Below are 21170 nucleotides of genomic sequence, written 5' to 3'. Positions count from 1 at the left end.
TGGGCACTTGACTTACCATTCACACGCAAGTTTAGGGACACTCATCTGTCATTTCACGGCTGGCTGGCGGAAAAGCATCAGTGCAAATACCAAGAAACCTCAGCGGTAAGTCCGTCTCAAGCAAGTCGGATGTCCCGTAATACGCTCAGTGTGATAGTTTAATCAGAGAATCGTGAGGTACCATTGCCTCTGCCCAAGAGGAACAGACTTTTCTTCTTTTCAAGAAAGCTCTTTTCAGATAGCTATTAGGTTGTTGAATGAGGAACTGCACAAAAGAAATGCTGGCTCCTTGTGGTCTTTCAGATCATTAAAAAGTTACCCAGGTGGCAAAACCAGTTATCATTTCCTAAGCTACGGCGGATGAAAAGAGCAAGGCTGGACACCAATCTGAGGCTGCATGACGGCCAAACCACCAGCCCGGAGCGAATGAGGATTCATCAATTCTGTGGAACATAAGGAGTCACGGTGATTACTTAGCATTGTGCGGGAAAACCAACCTGTTGATTTGACTGAATATTTTGCTCTTCAGATGCTGGTCTGGCTTCCAAGAGCGTCACACAGCCAACATTGATCGTGTGTGTGTGTGTGTGTGTGTGTGTGTGTGTGTGTGTGTGTCTGTGTGTGTGTGTGTGTTTCTCTTGTGGCACCTGGCACAGGGTGAAATTCTCCAACTACCGGGAGCTGGCTGGGAAAAGTACAGCTAGGGCGGGGTTGGGAGGGGGGAGGGGGGAGGCGTTGCCATGGGGAGGGTGTGAGTGTGAAACGGGTTCACTGTTAGGGCTGAAGGGAGCTCTAAGACATCAAAACCTTTTTAGCGATGATAAGTAATCAACCGTCTGATGCTTTTCAGTTTCATTCCCCGGGAGAGCTCAAAGGGATGCCTTACTTATTTGGCCAAATTTAAATTACAGTCTGTCTTACCTTCCCTGCTCTGACTGCCAAGAAAACGTGTGCCCTGATCGCAACTCCCCCTAAAATGTGTGGGTGCCTTGCAGGAAAATGCTCTAGGTCCACAGGCGTTTTTTCTGCTGCTTCCCTCAAACTGGCCAACAACAGACAGTCGTGCACACTGGGGGCTGCTAGGGGGTAAAGGGAGGAACAATGAGCTGAGTGGCCATGAATTAAGACTGAGGCTTGAGGAAAGAATATTTCAGATGCTGCAAAGTGAGCCAAAGAGTTGTTTGATTTATTGAATTATGGTTTAATGATCGAGATGACTGACAGTGCCGTGTTGAAATGAGGACACCTTTCCACCACAGAGGACAGACAGCTACGGATTTGGGCGAGCCTCTTACCTTCTCCAGCCCCTCCTCTGTAAATCTGTAAATTGAGGAAACTGGGCATCAATTTCAAAGTGGTTTTTTTTTTTTTTTTTGCCTCCAGACCGTTATTCAAATAAAAGATGATCTAGAAGCCCCCCCCCACCAAAATGTGTTGTTGTTGTTTTTTTCCTCCAGATCATTACTCGAATAAAAGTCGATCTAGAAGCCCAAAATAAAATCTGTTTGTTTTTTTTTTTGCCTCCAGACCGTCATTCAAATAAAATTGATCTAGAAGCCCAATAAGCAAAACAGATAAAAGGGATGTTGTTCTCCTAACCATCAGGGAAATGCAGGTAAAACCCACAATGAGATATCACCTCACACCTGTTAGCAGGGCTATTTCCAAAACACCGCAAAAAGGTAAGTATTGGTGAGGACAGGGAGAAATTGGACTGTTGGTGGGACTACAGAGTGGTGCAGCCCCTCTGGAAAACGGTGTGGAGTTCCCACAAAACAATAAAAAATAGAGTTACCTTGTGATCCGTCAACCTGACTTCTGAGTATATACCCAAAAGAAGTTAAATCAGCCTCTTGAGATATTTGCAACCCTCACTGCAGCTTTATTCACAAAAGCCAAGCCACAGAAATAATCCAAATGCCCATCAACAGATGAATGAAGGAGCTATGGTAGACACGCCCACAATGGAATATAATCCAGCCTTAAAAAAGAAGGAATTCTTGTGATTTGCAACAACAGAGATGAATCTTGAGGGCATTATGCTAAATGGAGTAAGTCAGTCATAGAAAGACCAGTAACATGATTCCATTTACATGAAGTACTTAAAATGCCCAATTCACGGAGGGAGAGAAGGGAACTGTGGTTGCCAAAGGCTAGGAAAGGGGGAAATGAAATTCTTTATTGGATATAAAGTTTGTGTTATGTGGAGCGCCTGGCTGGCTGAGTCAGAAGAGTGAGTGACTCTTAATCTTGCGATTGTGGGTTTGAGCCCCACACTGTATGTGGAGATTACTTAAGGAACTTAAAAAAAAATAATAAAGTTTGTGTTATGCAAAATGAGTACGTTCTAGAGATCTTCTGTACAAGATGGCACCTGTAATTAACAATGTGGTATTCTGTACTTTAAAAGCTATTGAGAGAGTAGATCTCACGTAAGTGTTCATATAAAACAAAAAAACACAGATACACAAACAAAAACAGAACACAGGGACATTTTTGGAGGTGCAGGACATGGTTAGTACCTTGGCGGCTATAGTGAGGCTGTTATGGGAACCTGGTCTGGATCACCCAGCAGAAGAACCAAGCGGCACTTGGAGATCTTGGAAGGCAGGAGGTTTATTTTACACCGGCGGGCTCAGAGGAGATCACTCTCCAGAGGTCTGAGCCCCAAGCATAAGCAGAGGGAACAATTTATAGTTTGTTACTTCTGCATTCTGCATTAGGAGTAATTTGCCGTGTGTGTGCCCGGCAAGTGGGGTAGGAAGAAGAACCGGGAAAGAGAGGCTTTGGTCAGGGACTGGAATTTCCCTCTCAGTCCTGTCGACCATCTTATAACAGATTGTTCCCTATCAATTGGTATCATGGATGTGTGTATATACTTTTCAAGATGTACATATTAGTTGTTGTGTGCAATTTTAAACTATCAATTGTACCTCAAACAACAACAACAAAGAGAGGGGGTATAAAGGGAATGAAAACGCTAACTTGAAAAGATATCTGTATTCCCATGTTCATAGCAGCATTATTTCTAATAGCCAAGGCATGGAAACAATCTAAGTGTCCATCAATGGATGAATGGATAAAGGAGTTGTGGTATATGTACACAATGGATTATTATTCAACCCTGAAGAATGAGGGAATTCCTACCATTTACAACAAGATTAATGTTCCTTGAAGAGATTATGCCAGGTGAAATAAGTTAGAGAAAAACAAATACTGTATGTATGATCTTACTTATATGCAGTCTTAAAAAAACAAACATGATACAACAAAACCCCCAAATTCCACCAAACTCATAGAAAAAGAGATCAGATTTGTGGTTACCAGAGGTGGGGGTGGGGAACGGAGGTAAATGGTTCAAGGGTACAATCTTTTACTTTTGAAGTAAGTATTGCAGATACAATATATAACGTACTGACTGTAGCTAACACCGTTGTATGATGTCTGAGAAAGTTGTTAAGAAAGTAGATCCTAAGAGTTTTCATGGCAAGGAAAAATTTCTTCTCTTCTTTGTATTTTATCTGTATGAGATGACAGATGTTAACTAAACCTATTGTGGGAATCATTTCACAAAATACCTAAGTCAAACTATCGTGCTGTATACCTGAAACTTAGTGACATCTGTTAATCATTTCTCAATACAACTGGGAAAGAGAGGAAACTGAGGTTAAAAATAAAAGCAAACTTTCCAAAAGTCAAAAAAAAAAAATGACAAGTTAAGTCTGTTGCTTTTAACCATGTCTCAGTGATGTGCACAATACATTCTGGCTTCCAGCCTTTCTGGCTATTTACTAAATTGGATGTGGTAAAATCTATCCATCGCGAAAAGAAGGGGGTGTTCCTGTCACTGTAGGGAGCTTGGGGCAGGAAGGCTCCTCCCACTGTTCCCATCCAGCTCCCTTACTTGCCCAACTCAGACATTGTGGGAAACCCTTTCTGGGGGCTGTTTCGTCTCTGATGTCATACAATCCCAGTAATTCTCAAAGTGTGGTCCCCTGACCAAGCATCAGCAACAGCAGAACTTATAAGAAATGTGAGTTCTTGGTCCACATCCCTGTACCTACCGAATGGGAACCTGTAGGGTTGGGGCCCAGCAACCCGTGTTACAGAAGTCCTACAGGACATGCTGATCTACCTTAATCTGAGAGCCACTGTGTTGTTTATTCCCTGATGCCCAAGTGGTTTGTTTCTTCTCAACAGTCACCAAACCCGAGGCCATGTGACAATTTAGGAGATTTGGGTCAGCAAGCACAGTTTCTACCCGGGAAAGGATTTAGAAACAGCTCTGAATTTCTCCCGAGACCCGGATGTTACAGAGCAGCTTAACACACGGCTCTGGCCAGTCTGCAGAATTGCTGAGAAGGGCAGGGCATAAGTACAGAGGCTCTGCCTCTTGCAACTGTCTGGGTTTTAAAAAGGGGTGCTAAAGGAAATTGCAAAATGCAATTTAAACGCACACTCTTAGAAAACGTGCTCTGTCCCATGCCTCCCATTGTTGCCTGGGGATCACCCTTCCATGATCTCTGTTGGGTTGACTTGTACAGAGACAGGGGTGAAATGAGGCCCCATAACAGCAACGTTAATAGCCACAAGGAATAGTGACAAGGATAACAATAGCAAGAGAATGTCAGGCACTACGCTAATTTCTATATCGATTTTCTCATGTGATTTTCGTAAGTATCTTCACAAGGGACTATTTAAAATTTTATAGGTGAAGAAAATGAGGTAGAGAAAGGTAAACTAACCTATTATAGTAGGCAGAATAACACCCCCCACACACAAAAGTATACATCCTGCTCCCTGAAAACTTTTGAATGTGTTACCTTACATGGCCAAGGGACCTTGCAGATGTGATGAAATTAAGGATCTTAAGATGGGGAGAGCATACTGGATTGTATTAGTGGGCCCCATATAAACACAAAGATCTTTTCATGAGGGAGGTAAGAGGGAGAGAAGAAAATGATAGTGAAGAGCAAAGTTCAGAGAGAGCCTGGGGGGCTCAGCCAGATAAGCATCCGACTCTTGATTTCCGCTCAGGTCACCATCTCACAATTCGTTAGATCGAGCCCTGCCTCGGGCTGTGTGCTGACAGCATGGAGCCTGCTTGGGATTCTGTCTCTCCGTCTGTCCCTGTCCGTCCCCTGCTCACATGCATGCATGTGTACTCTCCCTCTCTCAAAATAAATAAACGTTTAAAACAAAATAAAAACTCCCAAAACAAACAAACAACAACAACAACAACAAAGTCAGAATGATGCAGCCTGTAGGCAAGGAATGTGGGCGGCCTCCAAAGGCTGGAAAAGGCAAAGGATGGATTCTCTGCCAGAGCCTCCAGAAAGAACACGGTTCTGTGACACCTTGATTTTAGCCCCACAAGATCCACTTTGTATTTCTGAGGCTCAGAACTGCAAGGCAATGCATATGTGTTGTTTTAAGCCATTAAGCTTGTGTTAATTCGTTACAGCAGCAAGAAGAAACTAATACCTGCCGAGGTCACACGGCCATTAGGCTGTGGATCAAGGATACAACCCCACCCTGGGTGATTCCAGAATCATCAATTCTAATGCCGACAAAGGTGTTTAGAGCCTACGTTATAAGGAACTGAGTGCTGAGACAAAGAGGCAAAGATACTTTCTCCCACGTGGCCTTGCCTCGATCACCAATCCAGCTGTAAGAAGGGTTCTTATTTCCTGGGTAGGGTTTCGTGGCAAATGAGGTGGCGTTCCCCGTGGATTTCTTTATGCTGCTCTTGTCCCAAGTGTGTTCCTAGCTGATACGGCCAATGGAGGAAGGTTTCCCTCCTACATGGCAGACCCGTCTGCCCGTTTAAGTGCTTCACAATCAGTTCCTTACAAGAAAAAGATGGGTTTTCTGCTGTATCTTGGAAGAACTATCTGAAGGGTAGGTGGTCCAGCTTCTAGCCAACACATTAACCTCTTCATCTCCGAGGGAACCATGAGCCCCTGGATGTTCACAGGCTGTGTCCCATCTTCAAGACCTACCACGGCCATCACTTCTCGGCCTTTTGGCTAAGATCAGGTGAAGACCTACCATGTCCAAGGCACTGCATTATCTATGATAAGGGGATGATATTACCTGCCCCAAGCCCTTCACGGATTCTTCTGGAAGAACTACATGTTTGTAGATGTAGAAATGCATCCTAAATTCTAAAAGTTCAGCTACGCAAAAATGCTTATTATCGTTTCCTTAACAGATTCCTTGCTGCCACCTTTTAATTTCATTGTCAGTGCAAAAATAAAAAGTGTTGATGGGCTGGATGGAACTTCATGACTCAGGCATTTTGTCTGTGGAGAATGAGAAGGAAGTAGAAGTAAGCTGTAGGAGACACTAAAAATACTGGAGAAAAAAGCTAGCTCAAAGAGTTGAAATCAGGATAAACTCAGAAAACTTCAAAGTATATGCTCTTTCAAGTGTTCAAGAATTGGCCTTCAAAGTATTTTGTGAAGAGATTATCAACACACGTAAGATAAGGAATCGCGTAAGAACCAAAGGGCCTTCAGAAATCTCCTTGTCGGCAGTAAGAGGCGAAGCTTGAAAAGAGGGCATTTCATGTCTTTCGCCCTTTAGGATTCAATTCAAATCCCATCTCTCCTCCACCAGCCTCCCTGACCCGCCCAGCCGACGGGAGCCGTTCCTGGCCCAGGAGCTTCTCATCCCTGCCGTTCACACGTTCTTGCTGTCTTGTGTCAAGAATTTCACTTGTTTGAAATCCACCTGGATTGTAAGCCACTTGAGGGGAGAGATCGTGTCCTAGATGTATGCCGTGTCTTCACAGGGCTTCCGACAGAAGGCGCGTCGCGTCAGGTGGTGTAGTCCATTTCTAGACAGTCTTTGCTCGCACCTAAAGCACACGTGACAAAGTGCCCTGTGGCCTCGTCTAAGCTTGTAGTATCATCGCGCTTGTTCCATCACCTCCTGGCTTTGCTATTACATCTTCATCCCCATCCTCCCCCAGCTTCCTATCTATAGTCCCAAGTTAGGATCTGGAATCTTGATCTTGTACTACCTGCTCTGGCATATGTTACAGATCTCTGCTTCGGGACCATGGGACTCATTCCCCCAGCTGCTGGAACACTGGCAACGATGGCTCTCAGCTGGGTCTTGTCTTACCAAACTCCCTCCACCCACACAGCCATCTGACCCAAAGCCACAGCCCTTCCCAAGGGAGTGCACACCAAAAAGGTGTGGGATGGAAAGCCCTTGCCGCCAGGTGATTCAACTCCCAGAGGCAGCCCCAGCTCAGGAACTCCCGTGCAAGTGGACATTCACTTTATTCCGATCGTAACGCAGCTTAACGACTCCTCGCATAGTACCACCCTCCCTCCTTCATTTCTCCACACATCAGGTTCCTGAGAGCCCTCCGTGATAAACTTCCTCCATGCAGATCTCTGCACCACAGTCTGTTTCCTAGGGAACCTGTTCTGTGACGGATCTCACACACAAATCAGAGAAAAATAAACAATGCCAACAGCATGAGGGACTGGGGAGGGCGCCTTACCTAACATCAAGCCAGTCCAATCCGGCCAAGGCTCCCAATGCCTGGCCGTGAACACAGACACCAGCCTGGCCATCCAATGCCAGCCAAGCGAAGTCTGGTCACTTGTGTCCTCTGCATCGGTGCTTCCCACTAGAACTTTCTGCAATGATGGACATGTTCCCTGCCTGCCCTGTCCAATACAATAGCCATCAGCCACTTGTGACTGTCGAGCACTTGAAATGCAGCTAGTGTGACTAAGGAATTTCATTCTTAAAAATTAACCCATATTTAAATACAAACAGTCACATGTGTCTCGTGGCTCCCATGAGGCACAGAACAGCCGGAGATTACGAATCGGGCAGGTCTAGAAAGGCAGTATCTCGAAGGCTCCAATTCCACCCGCCTTTACTTCTGCCTCTCCATCATCTAGAAGTACCTGGTCTGACTCCTTCAAAGTCATCCTAATGAGGCAGACAGAGGAACTGTGTACCAGTAAAGTCTAATTATTAAGTGGCCCAACAATGATTATGAATACTGTTAAGTCTCAGTGCCAGAGAGCTCTATTTCAAGATTAAATTGGTTGTAACGCATCAATCTATTTACCATTGCTTACCCTCATAGTCTTGTATTCCCCCGGCCCCCCAAGGAATTAGATGGAGCGAAATGACCTGTGTTTGCGTGCAACTGAAATTAAGGAATACCCCCTTTCTTGACTGTGTATGTGTGTACGTTTGATTAATGCCTTTTTCTTTGCCATTTGGTCTATATGATCCTGGAGCTTCAGCTCTATGTTTTGTACATAAGAAAGCAAAAAGAGAGAAAGACACAGCTGCCATTTTGAGGTGGACAGGCTGGGAACCCAAGGGAGACTTTAGTCCTGCCCTGTTTCTTGGACAAGGACGATCTCTTATTACTGACCCAGAAATGTCAGAAGGGGCCCAGGATGAGAGCACATGGCTGCACTTGGGTAAGTTCATGACTATCCCGCAAAAACTGACTCTGTGTACATGCCCTCCAGACAAGGAGTCATTCACACCATCCTGCCGTCTGAGGGTCAGCCTGGACACAATCCGGGTGAGCCACTGAAAGCAACTGAAATTGAATCCAGCGCAATTTGAAAATATTCTGTTTACTTAAAGCCCAGAAGCCTAGCGTGAGAAGAAGAATCCAGGCCCAGGCGATGGTAGTTAAATTTGTTCATTTTTCTTTCTTGTTGCAATTTTATCTTTTCCGAGCAATTTAATGAAGACTCCAGAGGAAAGAATTAAATGTCTGCTGGTTCAATTACCAAATAATGAAAAGGTCGAAAGGAGCCCCATGCACTGTGTGCTGAGCCGCTATAAAAGCCTGTGCTGACAGTGAAAATCTTTTGTGTGCTGTTCACACTTGCGATTTGCCACCCGCAAATTGTACAGATGATTGTCAGTGTAAGAAGCAGAAATCAAGAGCTGGTACAGGTCGCCCTCCACAAGGGTGAAAAGGCCTGGCCCACGGGGGCATCTCACGACACCCACGGCAGCAGCCAGAGGCACGGTGGGGACCACAGCCTTCATCGGGAGGGACCAGACTGGCATTAAATCCACCCTTTGAGAAGGTTCTAATCACCTTTGGCCCTGAATGCATGGTGACTAGCCTGTCCTTGGGGCCACATGCAGGGTACGTCTCCGGGGCCAAAGAGACTTGGCAGCAAGGATTTCAAGGACTCCGGCATCTGAAAAGCTACCCCCGCCCCCAACCTGCCCCAACTATATACAGAAAAGAAAGATTACAGAAACACAAAAATCCTCTACAGAAGCCAAAAACAAAGATAAAATAAAACTACGGTTTTTGGAATTCAAGCTTTAAAAATCAAGTCTCTTTGGAAATAATAGGCAAGCAAAAAGGCAGCTCGGCATAGACTCTCCTAGCCCCAACACCCACGATGACCATCTCTCCGCTCATGCTGCAGCTTCTCCAAAACCTTTGGATCAGTGACATCGAAAGACTCAATGGCCAAGTCGTTGTACAGCTTCTTTTTTCACTCTTAAATTAAGTTCTTCTTTGGTTATTTCAGAGAATAGCCTCATTCTTAGGAAACACACACTGAAATGTTTAAGGATAAAGGGTCATAATATATATCGCTGACCCATAGTAAAAAGTGTGTGTGCGTGTGTGTGTGTGTGTGTGCGTGTGTGTGTGTCCTCCTCCTTTATCTCTATCGACATATATGTAAATATTTACATACACGTGTATATACATTTGGGGGAGGGATGAGACGGAAACCAGACTAAACGATAAAGCAAGGGGGGTAAAGTGTAAAGAGAATTTGGGCAGCCTTTGAACTATTTTTATTTTTAAAACGTACCTGCAAGTTTGAAATTATTCCAAGTTTTAAATAGTGCAAAAAGTTTTAAATAGTGCAAAAAGTTTTAATTCTTTCTCTTTTCTTCTCCTGTGTATTAGCTCCTTGCTAGATACCCTCATAATTACACAACAGCCACACTCTGGGTAACAGTGTCCGTGAGGGGAGCGCCACTCCATGAGAAGGCAACAGTTCTGCTTATATGTGTAATCAGGATGAAGATTCTCTTGGAGAAACCAATCGCAAAGACAATTCTAGAACGGCCCCTCTTATGGTGTGCTGGTGATTACTGAGGGTTTATGCTGGGGTTGGAGAGGGACTATGGATAGGGAATGCAAGAGTATCTCTAGATAATTCCTTCCTCTCTTCTCTTAAAATACTACAGCCAAGGGTATTAGGTTCTCAAGGTTTTAAAAATCAGGACTATTCCTCAAATCAAGTTAAAATATACGTGAGGGGCACTGTTAAGCGTCAGACTCCTGATCTCAGCTCAGGTCATGGTCTCACGGTTCGTGAGTTTGAGCCCCGCTTCAGTCTCCATGCTGACACTGCGGAATCTGCTTGGGATTCTCTCTCTCTCCCTCTCTCTCTCCCCCTCCCCTGCTCATGCTCGCTTTCTCAAAAATGAAAAAAATAAACTTAAAAAAATAAAATATATGTAAACATACGTGAAAACAAACTGTATGAGAAAAAGAAAATCTCTGAATTATTTATGCCACTTTTTTTGGGGGGGTGGGGGGAGTGGTGTCTGAAATGAGAGACCATAGGATCATTCTGTTATCAGAAGAGACCCTCTCTGGGGGCACCTGGGTGGCTTAGTCAGCTGAGCGCCCGACTTTGGCTTAGGTCATGATCTCGCAATTCGTGAGTTCGAGCCCCACATCAGACTCGCTGCTGTCAGTCTGTCAGCATAGAGCCCACTTAGTATCCTCTGTCCCCCTCTGTCTGCCCCTCCCCCACTTGCGCTCTCCCAAAAATAAATATTAAAAAAAATAATACAAGAATAGAACCTCTCTGAAGACTGACCTTAATCGGTACTGCTACTCCTATATTCCCAAAAAACACAACTGTGGGATGCACTTGAATGAATATATGATTAAATGATTGAGCAACACCTGAGATAAAGTTCTAGGCTCACTTCCTTATCCTTAGGAATACCCTGTAAGATGTATGAAAATCTAAGCGGAGGCATCTTTAACTATAGGGTTCTCTCTTCATAAGCTTCTATTCTCCTCTTCTCCTTTATTTAGAATTCCATATTTAAATCTACCAGCATCATAAAGAAAAAGGTGAGATCAACTGGACAAAGCTATTTTTCACACATATAATGGAACAGGATTAATACCGAGAGTACAGAAAGCATTCCTACAGATGAATTAGAATTAAAAAGATAATTCAAAGTAAAAATTGTCCAAAAGAGCCCATGAACAGGTATTCCACAGAAGAGAAAGCACAAACGGCCAAAACGCTCTGCCCAGGTGCTCAAAGTCATTAATAAGTGGAAAATGCAAATGCAAACGCAAATAGCATGTCGTAAAAACCAGATGGGCAAAAATTCCAAAGCCTGACAATATCAACTGCTGACGAAGCTGTGGAACAATGGCACTGTCGTTTACTGCTGGAGGGAGGGAAAGGTGGAAGAACCACTGTGGGAAACACCCGGTCATTACAGAGCAGAGTTGAAGGCATGCATGTCCTGTGACCCAACAATTCTACTGCGGGGTATATACCGAGAAGCTCTACCAAAGACGCAGCGGCGGGCGGGTGCTGTGCAAGAATATTCCTAACAACACTTGTATAATGGAGGCCATCCAAAGTCTGCCAACAGAACAGTAAACCAGCAACTTGAGGCATTTCATACAATAGAACAGTATCCAGCACTGAAGATAAAGAAACAATAGTTGTGTACATCCACAGAATGGTCATCAGGAACACGATGTTGGACGAAAAACACAAATGATACAAGAATGCATACGTTATGATTCTATTTATGAAACAGGGTTTGTTTTTAGGGATAGAAATAGGGGTAGGGGCGCCTGGGTAGTTCAGTCGGTTGAACACCCAACTTCAGTTCAGGTCATAATCTCACAGCTAGTGAGTTCGAGCCCCACGTCAGGCTCTGTGCTGACAGCTCAGAGCCTGGAGCCTGCTTCAGATTCTGTGTCTCCTCTCTCTGCCCCTCCCCAGCTTGTGCGCTCTCTCTCTCTCTCTCTCTCTCAAGAATAAAATAAAACAATAAAAAAATTTAAAAAAAGAAATATATAAGGTAAAACTATACATAACAAGGGAATGAGAAACAAAAATTCAAGACTGTGGTTACCTGTGTCTAGAGAAGAAAGGAAAAGCAATCAGGAGGAGACATACGGACCTTGAATGGAAACCCTAATGGCCTATTTCTTAAAAGTAGAGGGCACATGTCCATTGCATCATTATCCTTTATACTTACACATCTTACAAATATTCTTTTGTGCGTATCCAATATTCAACAAAAAAAACTTTTAAGAACTGGTGAAGAAGGAAATGACCAAAAATATTTTATCAAGACTTGTTGGAAAGGAAAACAGAGGAAAACAACATTCCAGCCAGCAGGCTCTGGCAGTCTTTCCTTCCACACACGCCATACTGGCCTGTCTCTGATTCTTCTTTGTTCACTTGATCCAAAACCAACCACGGCTCCGAGTTACCAGTTGTCCCGGGTTGGGGAAACATTTCACGATACTCATTAGAAGGAACAGCCAAACTTCCTTCTCTGTCCTCCTAACCCTCATTAAAATCCAGCCCTCCTCCAGGTGTGAATGACAAGCACATTACCGCATTCACGCATGCGCACACACCCATCCAATCTCTGCAGCTCAGTCAGGTTATTATTATATCCAACCAACTATTACTGAAAGCCATTATGACCTGACTTTTGCCTTTGACTTATTCTCTAATATTTGCACATATTTAACAATGATAATAGAATACCATATTCAAAACAAAGAATCTATCCTCCAACCTATGCCTGAAATCTGAAAAAGCTCCTTGAAACACAGACATCTGTCTATGCTCCAAATACAACCATGTAGCAACAGCCCTTTAAAGCTAAACTAAAATTTAAAGTGAGTGGTGCAGGGGCGCCTGGGTGGCTCAGTTGGTTAAGCGTCTGACTTCGGCTCAGGTCATGATCTCGTGGTTTGTGAGTTCGAGCCCCGCGTTGGGCTCTGTGCTGACAGCTTGGAGCCAGCTTGGGATTCCTCGTCTCCTCTCTCTCTGCCCCTCTCCCTCTCACGCTCTGTCTCTCTCTCTCCCACAAACATTTAAAAAAATTAGGGATCTAGAATGTTAAAAAAAAAAACCTTTAAAAAAATAAGGTGACTGGTACAGTTGGTCAGTACAGCACTTAAGAACAAGATAAATCTCGCTCCAGAAAGTCTGACTCCTCACCTTGGTAGGTCATTAAAGATAAAAAGACATTCATCTCCCCCTCTGGCCCACCTGCCACCCAGTGGATGGGGAAGAAGAAAGTTTTGCTCTATTTTCAATGTCATGAAATTTTTTAAAAACTTGTTTTCATGTCAGTTACTCCAGTGACGTCTGGCTTCTCTCAGCAGTCAATTGCCAACAGGAACAAAATAATCAGACTGGTAAAAAAAAAAAAAAAATGCTTCTAAATGACCCACCTGGAAGATTCCATCACTTAGTCCCCTGACGTTTACTGAAGACCTAGTTAGGAGACGCTGTAAAAATACAACCACTTACCTCCGCGTACTGTGCGACAGAACTGGCTTCAACAGCATACACTCTCCTAGCTCCAGCCTGCACGGCAAAAAATGATAGTATTCCTGATCCACAGCCAACATCTAGGACAATCTGGAAGAAAGAGCGAAGACAACAGAGGGGTGAGAAAATGCACAGGTACGGCTTTGAGCAATTGTCTTCAGGCTTAACGCCCCAGCTTTGCTGTTTACAAATGGTCTCACCTTAGTCAAGTTAGGAATCTCTGTGAAACTCCATTTTCTCAGATGTTTAATGGGATAACAATATCCACTTTTTAAGGTTTGTTGGAGGGATTAAGTAACATGAAGTATCTACAGAGCACCTGGCAGGTAATTGGTGTTTTTCAAATCACTGCTCTTACTACGATGGTGTCTCTGTTTTTTGTTTTTAATTTATTTTTGAGACAGAGAGAGACAGAGCATGAGCAGGGGAGGGGCAGAGAGAGAGAGGGAGACACAGAATCCGAACCAGGCTCCAGGCTCTGAGCTGTCAGCAGAGTCCAACGCGGGGCTCGGACTCACAGACTGTGAGACCATGACCTGAGCTGAAGTCAGACGCTGAACTGACTGAGCCACCCAGGCTCCCCTACCATGGTGTCTTTGTAACACAGATCGCTGTTAGGACGTCCAGGGCCACGAAAAGTAAAGCGTCATGAATAAGCTCGCCTATCAAATCTGTTAGCAGGAACAAAACGAAAAGTGTCACCGATCATTTTATATGTTTTTATACGTTCTGTGTTTTATTTTATACATGTAAAATTTTTATATATAAGTTTATTACATATTCATATACGTATATATTCAGAAATAACTGAAGATAAAGTCTTCAAAAATCCAAAAGTCGGGTTTGTGCTTGCTTTTTTTTTTTTTTTTTTTTTTTTTGCAGGCCTCCCTCCCCCGCCGCACACACAGTTGGGGAGGTTTACAAATGGAGGGTAGGAGGGAATTAAGGCAGTGGACAGATAGAATTCTCAGAAGCTTTTTTTTCTATTCTCTGGGTTCAGACCTTGGACTTAAATCAAGACAATCACCTTTCGCTAGCACAAGGGCCCAACATTTGAGAGGCAGGAGGTACGTGATATGTATTGGGCCTCCTCCCCAAACATGTCTGCAGCCAAGGCCCAAATTTCAACCTGATCACTGGGATTTCAGGTGACTGCTCCTGCCACATCAGTGACTCTTAACTCAGCATCTTTCAGCACTGGCTTTGAGCAAGACGTTTTGATTGGCTCTGAATCCTGATAATAAACGTCTGAGTAAACAGCATTACTAGGACTACTTTGGAGATGACCACACTGAAATTCGGACACGGACCAACGGGCCCAAGTTCATCTAGCAGCAGAGAGGGGAGTGAAGACTCGCATCTGGGCACATCTGCCTTCCAAGCGCATGTCCCGTAACACCGTACCCTTACTTACGCCCATCTTCATAAATCTGTCATTTTCACACGGCGACACCGATAGGCAATGTTAGGTGAGGAAACCAAGTATTACTTTTCGTAGGAAATTTAGAAAAGATCTCTCTTTTTTTTTTTTTTTTACTTTGATAGCAGGAAAATTTCCCCCCAAAATAGGAAATATCAAGAGGGTGTGTGTGTGCGTGTCTGTGTGTGTTTTAACCGCAGTATCACACTGTGCTGACACAGATACTGTGCCATTATTCTAAGAGAGCGTGCTGTTAGTAACGGGTTCACAGTGCTCACTTATATTAATTCTAGAACTGTGGCTGTATTCCATATGGTTTCCTAGGGTTTGGGTAATTAGGAGCATTACCAATTTAAAATGTCACCCAGGCTCTGGAATTTGCTGTCAGGCTGTCTACACTTTTAGAAATACCAACATTCCCCTCCCCTTGTCCTCCCTAGGAAATACATCATCTTCACATGGCCCTGCTCCGTTGCAAGAACACCTGTGACCACTCTTTAGCGAATGCGGCCATTAGGGTGGGGAGTACAATTCACAGCACCCCCCCCCCCAAATAGATACGCCAGATCCAGAAGAATCTTTCTGGAGTCTTATTCAATAAAAATATAAAACTTCAGAGTCTACACCCAGTCCAAAACATGGATGCAAAATGAAGACACAATGAGAATTGCACCTGTTTGCTCTGGTGACAGGTGCCCTGAAAACCTGTGAGTGGTGCTCTTTGTCTCTTTTATTAGGGAGCTGTGAAGCACATCTTGGAACAGCATTTTTCAGCTCTCTTGACCCTGCAGATTAAAAACCAAAGAAATGTTTGCCGCAAAAGAGAGGAAGGAGAAAGGTAATGGAAAGAAAAGAGAAAAAGGTCAGAGGTGGGAGGGAGCCTGATGGATGTGGTTCAAACTTTGCCCAGATTAGTCCATTTGGTACGCTTTAATAGACCCAGACCCTATCTGATGAAAAATCCCAAATGAAGGCAATTTCCCAGGTACCTTATTTCAATACCTCTTTTCAGGCCCAAATAACCTTATTCATTTGGTTATTTCAAAACAGTGCATAGGCCTTGGAAAAGAATCTGATCTTTTCTTAGCATTATCCAGATAATGCCATCTGCTTCCCACTTGTGTATATATGTAAAAAGTTAATAAGGGAATTTTCAGTCTGGAGCTGATGGGAGAGGGTGGGGAGAGGAAGGAACATTTTGCCTTGTCTACGTAAGCCTTGCAATGTTGGAAACAAAGCTCTGGAGGGCTTAGAATAAATCCTCTGGTGAAAAAACGAAAGGTCAAAGCAAATATTTAGGCTCTAATGGAAATATACTACCCTTTCCAGCTGGGGTTTCCAAATCCGAGAGGAGAGAGGCCACTAACACAGATAACTCTGTTATACGCTTTCCTACATGGCACTTCAGGAAGCCTTGAAGCTACCTCCAATCATATTTTCTTGCCCTCACAGAAGATCACATTGGTCCCAGTTTTTATTCTAGCACTGGTAGGCCACCACGGGACTGGGCACGTGTGAGGACCTTGGCAGATATTAAGTTATACTTTCTTGCCCTAGGGAAAAAAATATCCCCCCATGTTGGGCAGAGGCAATAAAATCCCCTTGTATCTCCAAAGCCATCCAGTTTCCCAACGATGTTCTCCTGACACTATTTGATTGCGATGTCTCCCTGGAAAGGGGAGTTCATAGATTGTCCCCATTTTATTGATGAGGAAACGAGGCGTGGACAGACTACTTCCAGCTCAAGGTAACGTGGCCGGTAAGCGGCAGAGTTGGGCAATGCTCAACCCTCCCCACCATCGTGGCCTTCTCTCTGTGTAGTAAAAGATGAGAGAAAAGGGGTGCGCTGTGAAGAGATGAAAATCTGGGCATATCAGACACCCCCAATGGTGCCACGCAGCTAAGCGGAAAGTCCCCATCTCCTCGATGTGCTGTCCTTTCGGCCTCAGCCATCCGGCAATGACTGGCTTTCCTGGTCTCTTTTTCTGTAATTCTCTTCTTTCTTCCTCCCCCCACCCCTCCCGGCTTGCCAACTGCAGGCCTTTCCCTGATTCTAGGCTCCCTCATGTGTGATCCCCTGTGGCGGAGGGAGCCGAGAGCCTGCCAGACGTTCATGCTCTCCCAGATCCTGGACGACAATCTCTGCTCCCCTGTATCTCCATAGGGCCACGGGACCACTTAGCCCAGTGGAGTGTGAGGGGAAGTGACGAGCGTCCCTTCTGTGGGGAGGTGGCTGAAGGTGTACCTTGCCTTCCTTCCCCACACCCTCTGCTCCTTATGGAGTCACGCTGGAAACCACCTGCTGGAGGTGAAAACAGCCTGACTCCCTGGGTCGCCACTTTGGGAAGAGCTGCTCAGAACACCTTGGACGTGCCATTGAAACAATATTTTTCTGCTGGGTGAAATCCTTCTCACTCTTCCCCCTGGGGAAGTGACGACCAAGCACAGATACCACATCTCTGGGACACGTTCTCTGACGTCCCCAGTCTAGGCTGCCTGGTACATGGCTCTCCAGAAGAGCTTACCGCAGGTCACTGCATATACAGTAAAACCTTGGAGTGCGAGTAACTTGTTCTGCAAATGTTCCGCAAGACGAGCAGACATTTCTAATGAATTTTAACTTGATAAACGAGCCATGTCTTGCAATACGAGTCGTCCGTGATGCCGAACGTCACGCGATCACAGCTGAGCCAATGGTTCTCTCTCTCTTTCTCTCTTTCACTGTGGGATTGTGGGTAATCATCCCCCATGCTTGGATGTTCAGTCTCAGGCTGCGGTGTTTGGCAGAAATCGGTAATTTTTCAGAACATTGGAAGGTGCCCCCCACTGGCAGTAGTGTATTTTTTGTCACTTCAAAGCACCCATGGATGTTCCTCTGGTTTTCCGTACAAGAGTAAGCTTAGGAATGCTTTGCTTCATTCTAGGCCAGGCTGCCAGCAGGTTATAGACCCTTTCCTCTGCTGCCTTATTGCCAGTTACATTACATAGAGCATATGACAAGAGTTTTTTTTTTTAATTTTTTAATGTTTTTATTTGTTTTTGAGAGAGAGACAGAACACAAGCAGGGGAGAGGCAGAGAGAGAGGGAGACACAGAATCTGAAGCAGGCTCTGGGCTCTGAGCTGTCAGCACAGAGCCCGACGTAGGGCTTGAACTCAGGGACCGTGAGATCATGACCTGAGCTGAAGTCGGATGCTCAACTGACTGAGCCACCCAGGCGCCCCTGACAAGAGTTTTTAATACTGCACTGTAGTCGACATTCGTTAGTGAAACTCGTCCTACTCAATAACCCTCCTCTCTCTCGTTTCCCTCACACCAGCCACAAAGGTTTTCAAAGGTAAATGTAGGTTAATTTGCTTTTTTCTTGATAGCTTGTATTTTCGTTATTATTTTGTATATTGCAATACTGTAATCATTTTTATATGAATATTTTTGGGTTGTGGAACAAATCATCTGAGTTCCCATTATTTCTTATGGGGAAATTCGCTTTGATACACAAGTACTTAGGATTACAAGCACGTTTCCGGAACGAACTATGCTTGCAAACCAACGTTTTACTGTATTTTTTTTTCTTTTAAGGTTTTATTTTATTTTATTTTTTTTTTTTAATTTTTTTTCAACGTTTTTTATTTATTTTGGGGACAGAGAGAAACAGAGCATGAACGGGGGAGGGGCAGAGAGAGAGGGAGACACAGAATCGGAAACAGGCTCCAGGCTCCGAGCCATCAGCCCAGAGCCTGACGCGGGGCTCGAACTCATGGACCGCGAGATCGTGACCTGGCTGAAGTCGGACGCTTAACCGACTGCGCCACCCAGGCGCCCCCTTTTAAGGTTTTATTTTTAAGTAATCTCTGTGTCCAATGTAGGGCTCGAACTCACAGCCCTGAGATCAAGAGTCACACACTCTACCTACTGAGCCAGCCAGGTGCCCCGATGATACCGCAAATATTTCTTTACATGTTTGCCTTCCCTGCCAAGCCTATGAGTTCCCCAAAGATAAGAAGCACATCATTTATCTCTCAGCACCCAGCACAACATGAAAGCAAAAATCGTTAATAAATATTTGTTGGCTAAATGACCAAATGCGATGACTCATTAGGGCAGTCTCCTAATTCCAACATCACCTTGAAATATTTCTGGAAAAGGCGTGGGACGTTCCCCAGCCATTTCAACTCTGGGAGTGTCCTTGCATGCAAAGCTAGCAGCCAGAGGCTAAGCCCAGGATGCCCTTGCCTTATTCAGCACTTACATGCTGAATTGTTTCACTCAACCTAACCTTCTGCTTCTTGGTCTCCAAGCCATCTCACAGACCTGACTCTACACTGTTTCTTTTTGTGATCTCCATCCTTCCTCCTTGACTGTGATCCCAACATGTCTCTTGGGTCACCCTTGTGACTATCTGAGGCAGCCTTCTGCCTGACCCAGGCCTCTTGGAAGGTTCCATGTTCCTTTCTGCCATAGGGCCTTAGTAAATGCTGCTCCCTTTGGGGTGCTCCCCACTGCATACTCTATGGTATCAGCCTCTGGTAATGTTTTTGTTTTTACCTAGTCAACGCCCATTAAGCTAGATCTTTTCTATTTGTTCCTCCAGGTCTGTGCTCCACTTTCCTCCACCTGCTTTTTGTCACAAGTCTCACCTACGTGGACCGCATCAATGGCTTCCTTGCCCCTGGACCCCATTTGGGAGCAGTCAAGAGAAAAGACAACAGAAAGTCAGAGGGGGTGGGGACAGTGAGGTCAGGTGAGTTATTCTCCTGGCTTCTTCCTTCCTGGCTCTCCAGAGACTGGTTGTCCCCTCCACCCAAAGCCACAATTCTCGGTGGGTTTCCATCTTTACGGCTATGACCGTCCCATCCACTTTCCAGGAAGCACCCATTGCAGCCCACATGTGGTAACAAGTCTCTCTGGCTACTGCCAGGTTGCTTCAGCATCCTGTGTTGGTTCTCTTAACTCCGCCCACATCTTGGTACACAGTCCTGTGATTTAACTCTCCCAAAACACCCTGTCGAGTGTGTAAACTCTCTCCTGCGGAACCTTTGGCTGACACAACAACTCACCCTTCAGATTCCAAATGGCTCTCCGTGAGAGAAGATATCCCTAATCTCTGTTCCCTTCCCAAGCTAAGTCCTCCTGTTGTATACCCTTCCTTTGTAACACTCCTCCTGGTTATAATTTCCCATTCAATGAGTGATTATTTGATTAACATCTGCTCCCCTGGACTATACGCTTGGTTAAGGGAGAGACTTCCACCTGTTCCCCACCCACGACCGAATCCCTGATAAGAGCATACGGTCTGGCACATAGTAGAGACATTCACTACCTCTCTGTTGGACAAACTGAATAAGGAAAATGTGTCTCTGGGGAGCCTGGGTGGCTCAGTCAGTTGAGCATGTGACTCTTGATTTTGGCTCAGGTCATGATCCCAGGGTTGTGGGATCGAGCCCCACATCAGGCTCCATGCTGGGAACGGAACCTGCTTGAGATTCTCTCCCTCCCTCTGTCCCTCTCTTCTACTCACACTTGCTCTCTCTCTCTCTCTCTTTAATAAAAGAAAAAAAAATGTGTCTTACTGCCACAAATAGGGAACCAGTTCATGATCCAGAAAATACTACCTCCTTAAAAAGCATCTTCTACCGGCATAACACAACCTCTCCAATCTAGTGATCGTAAGCAACTTTCAAAGGACTTTATTTTATTTTATTTTTTTTTTACATTGCCATATTATATCACACTATGATCCAGTTAGCTCTTGTGTACAATGCTTCTATAGAGAGAGAATAAATCCTCAGCCGCCCCCGGCTGCACAGGCAGTAAGTGAAGATGGCGAATTTGGGGCTCCTATCAGGGAACACAAGAAAATGGTGTGAACTCCCTGCCAGGACTCATGGGGAAAAGTCAACAACTGGTCCATGTAATAGTGGCCAAGAATTCTAAGAATGTATTTATAAATAAAGTAAATTCGAAAAATATTAAACAGATAGGGTCATCCTTTTGTTTATACAGATGATTTTAATTATATGCTCTGGTGGTTTTCCCGGGCAAAGAAACCCTGCAAAATGTTTGGATGGGGCTAAAAGAGCTCCAAGAAGGTTCAGAGACACTTATTTGGATTTTACTAGGTTAAAATTAATGAGGAATATCTAGGTCTTT

At 44.6% G+C, this 21170-nt stretch overlaps 1 protein-coding gene across 1 annotated transcript in view; it reads right to left on the bottom strand.

The window, feature by feature from the left end:
* Window positions 1-21170, bottom strand: part of LOC115499948 (histone-arginine methyltransferase CARM1-like) — a 248160-nt gene that overhangs the window by 62538 nt on the left and 164452 nt on the right. Inside the window, exon 8 of the mRNA XM_030294235.1 lies at window positions 13581-13691. Within this exon, the coding sequence (XP_030150095.1) occupies window positions 13581-13691 (111 nt within the window). The remainder of the gene's footprint in view (window positions 1-13580; window positions 13692-21170) is intronic.

Source organism: Lynx canadensis, chromosome D4 (assembly GCF_007474595.2).
Source record: "Lynx canadensis isolate LIC74 chromosome D4, mLynCan4.pri.v2, whole genome shotgun sequence".
NCBI lineage: Eukaryota > Metazoa > Chordata > Mammalia > Carnivora > Felidae > Lynx > Lynx canadensis.
Note: the sequence above shows the minus strand (reverse complement) of the source record. Positions and strands in the feature narration are given on the sequence as shown.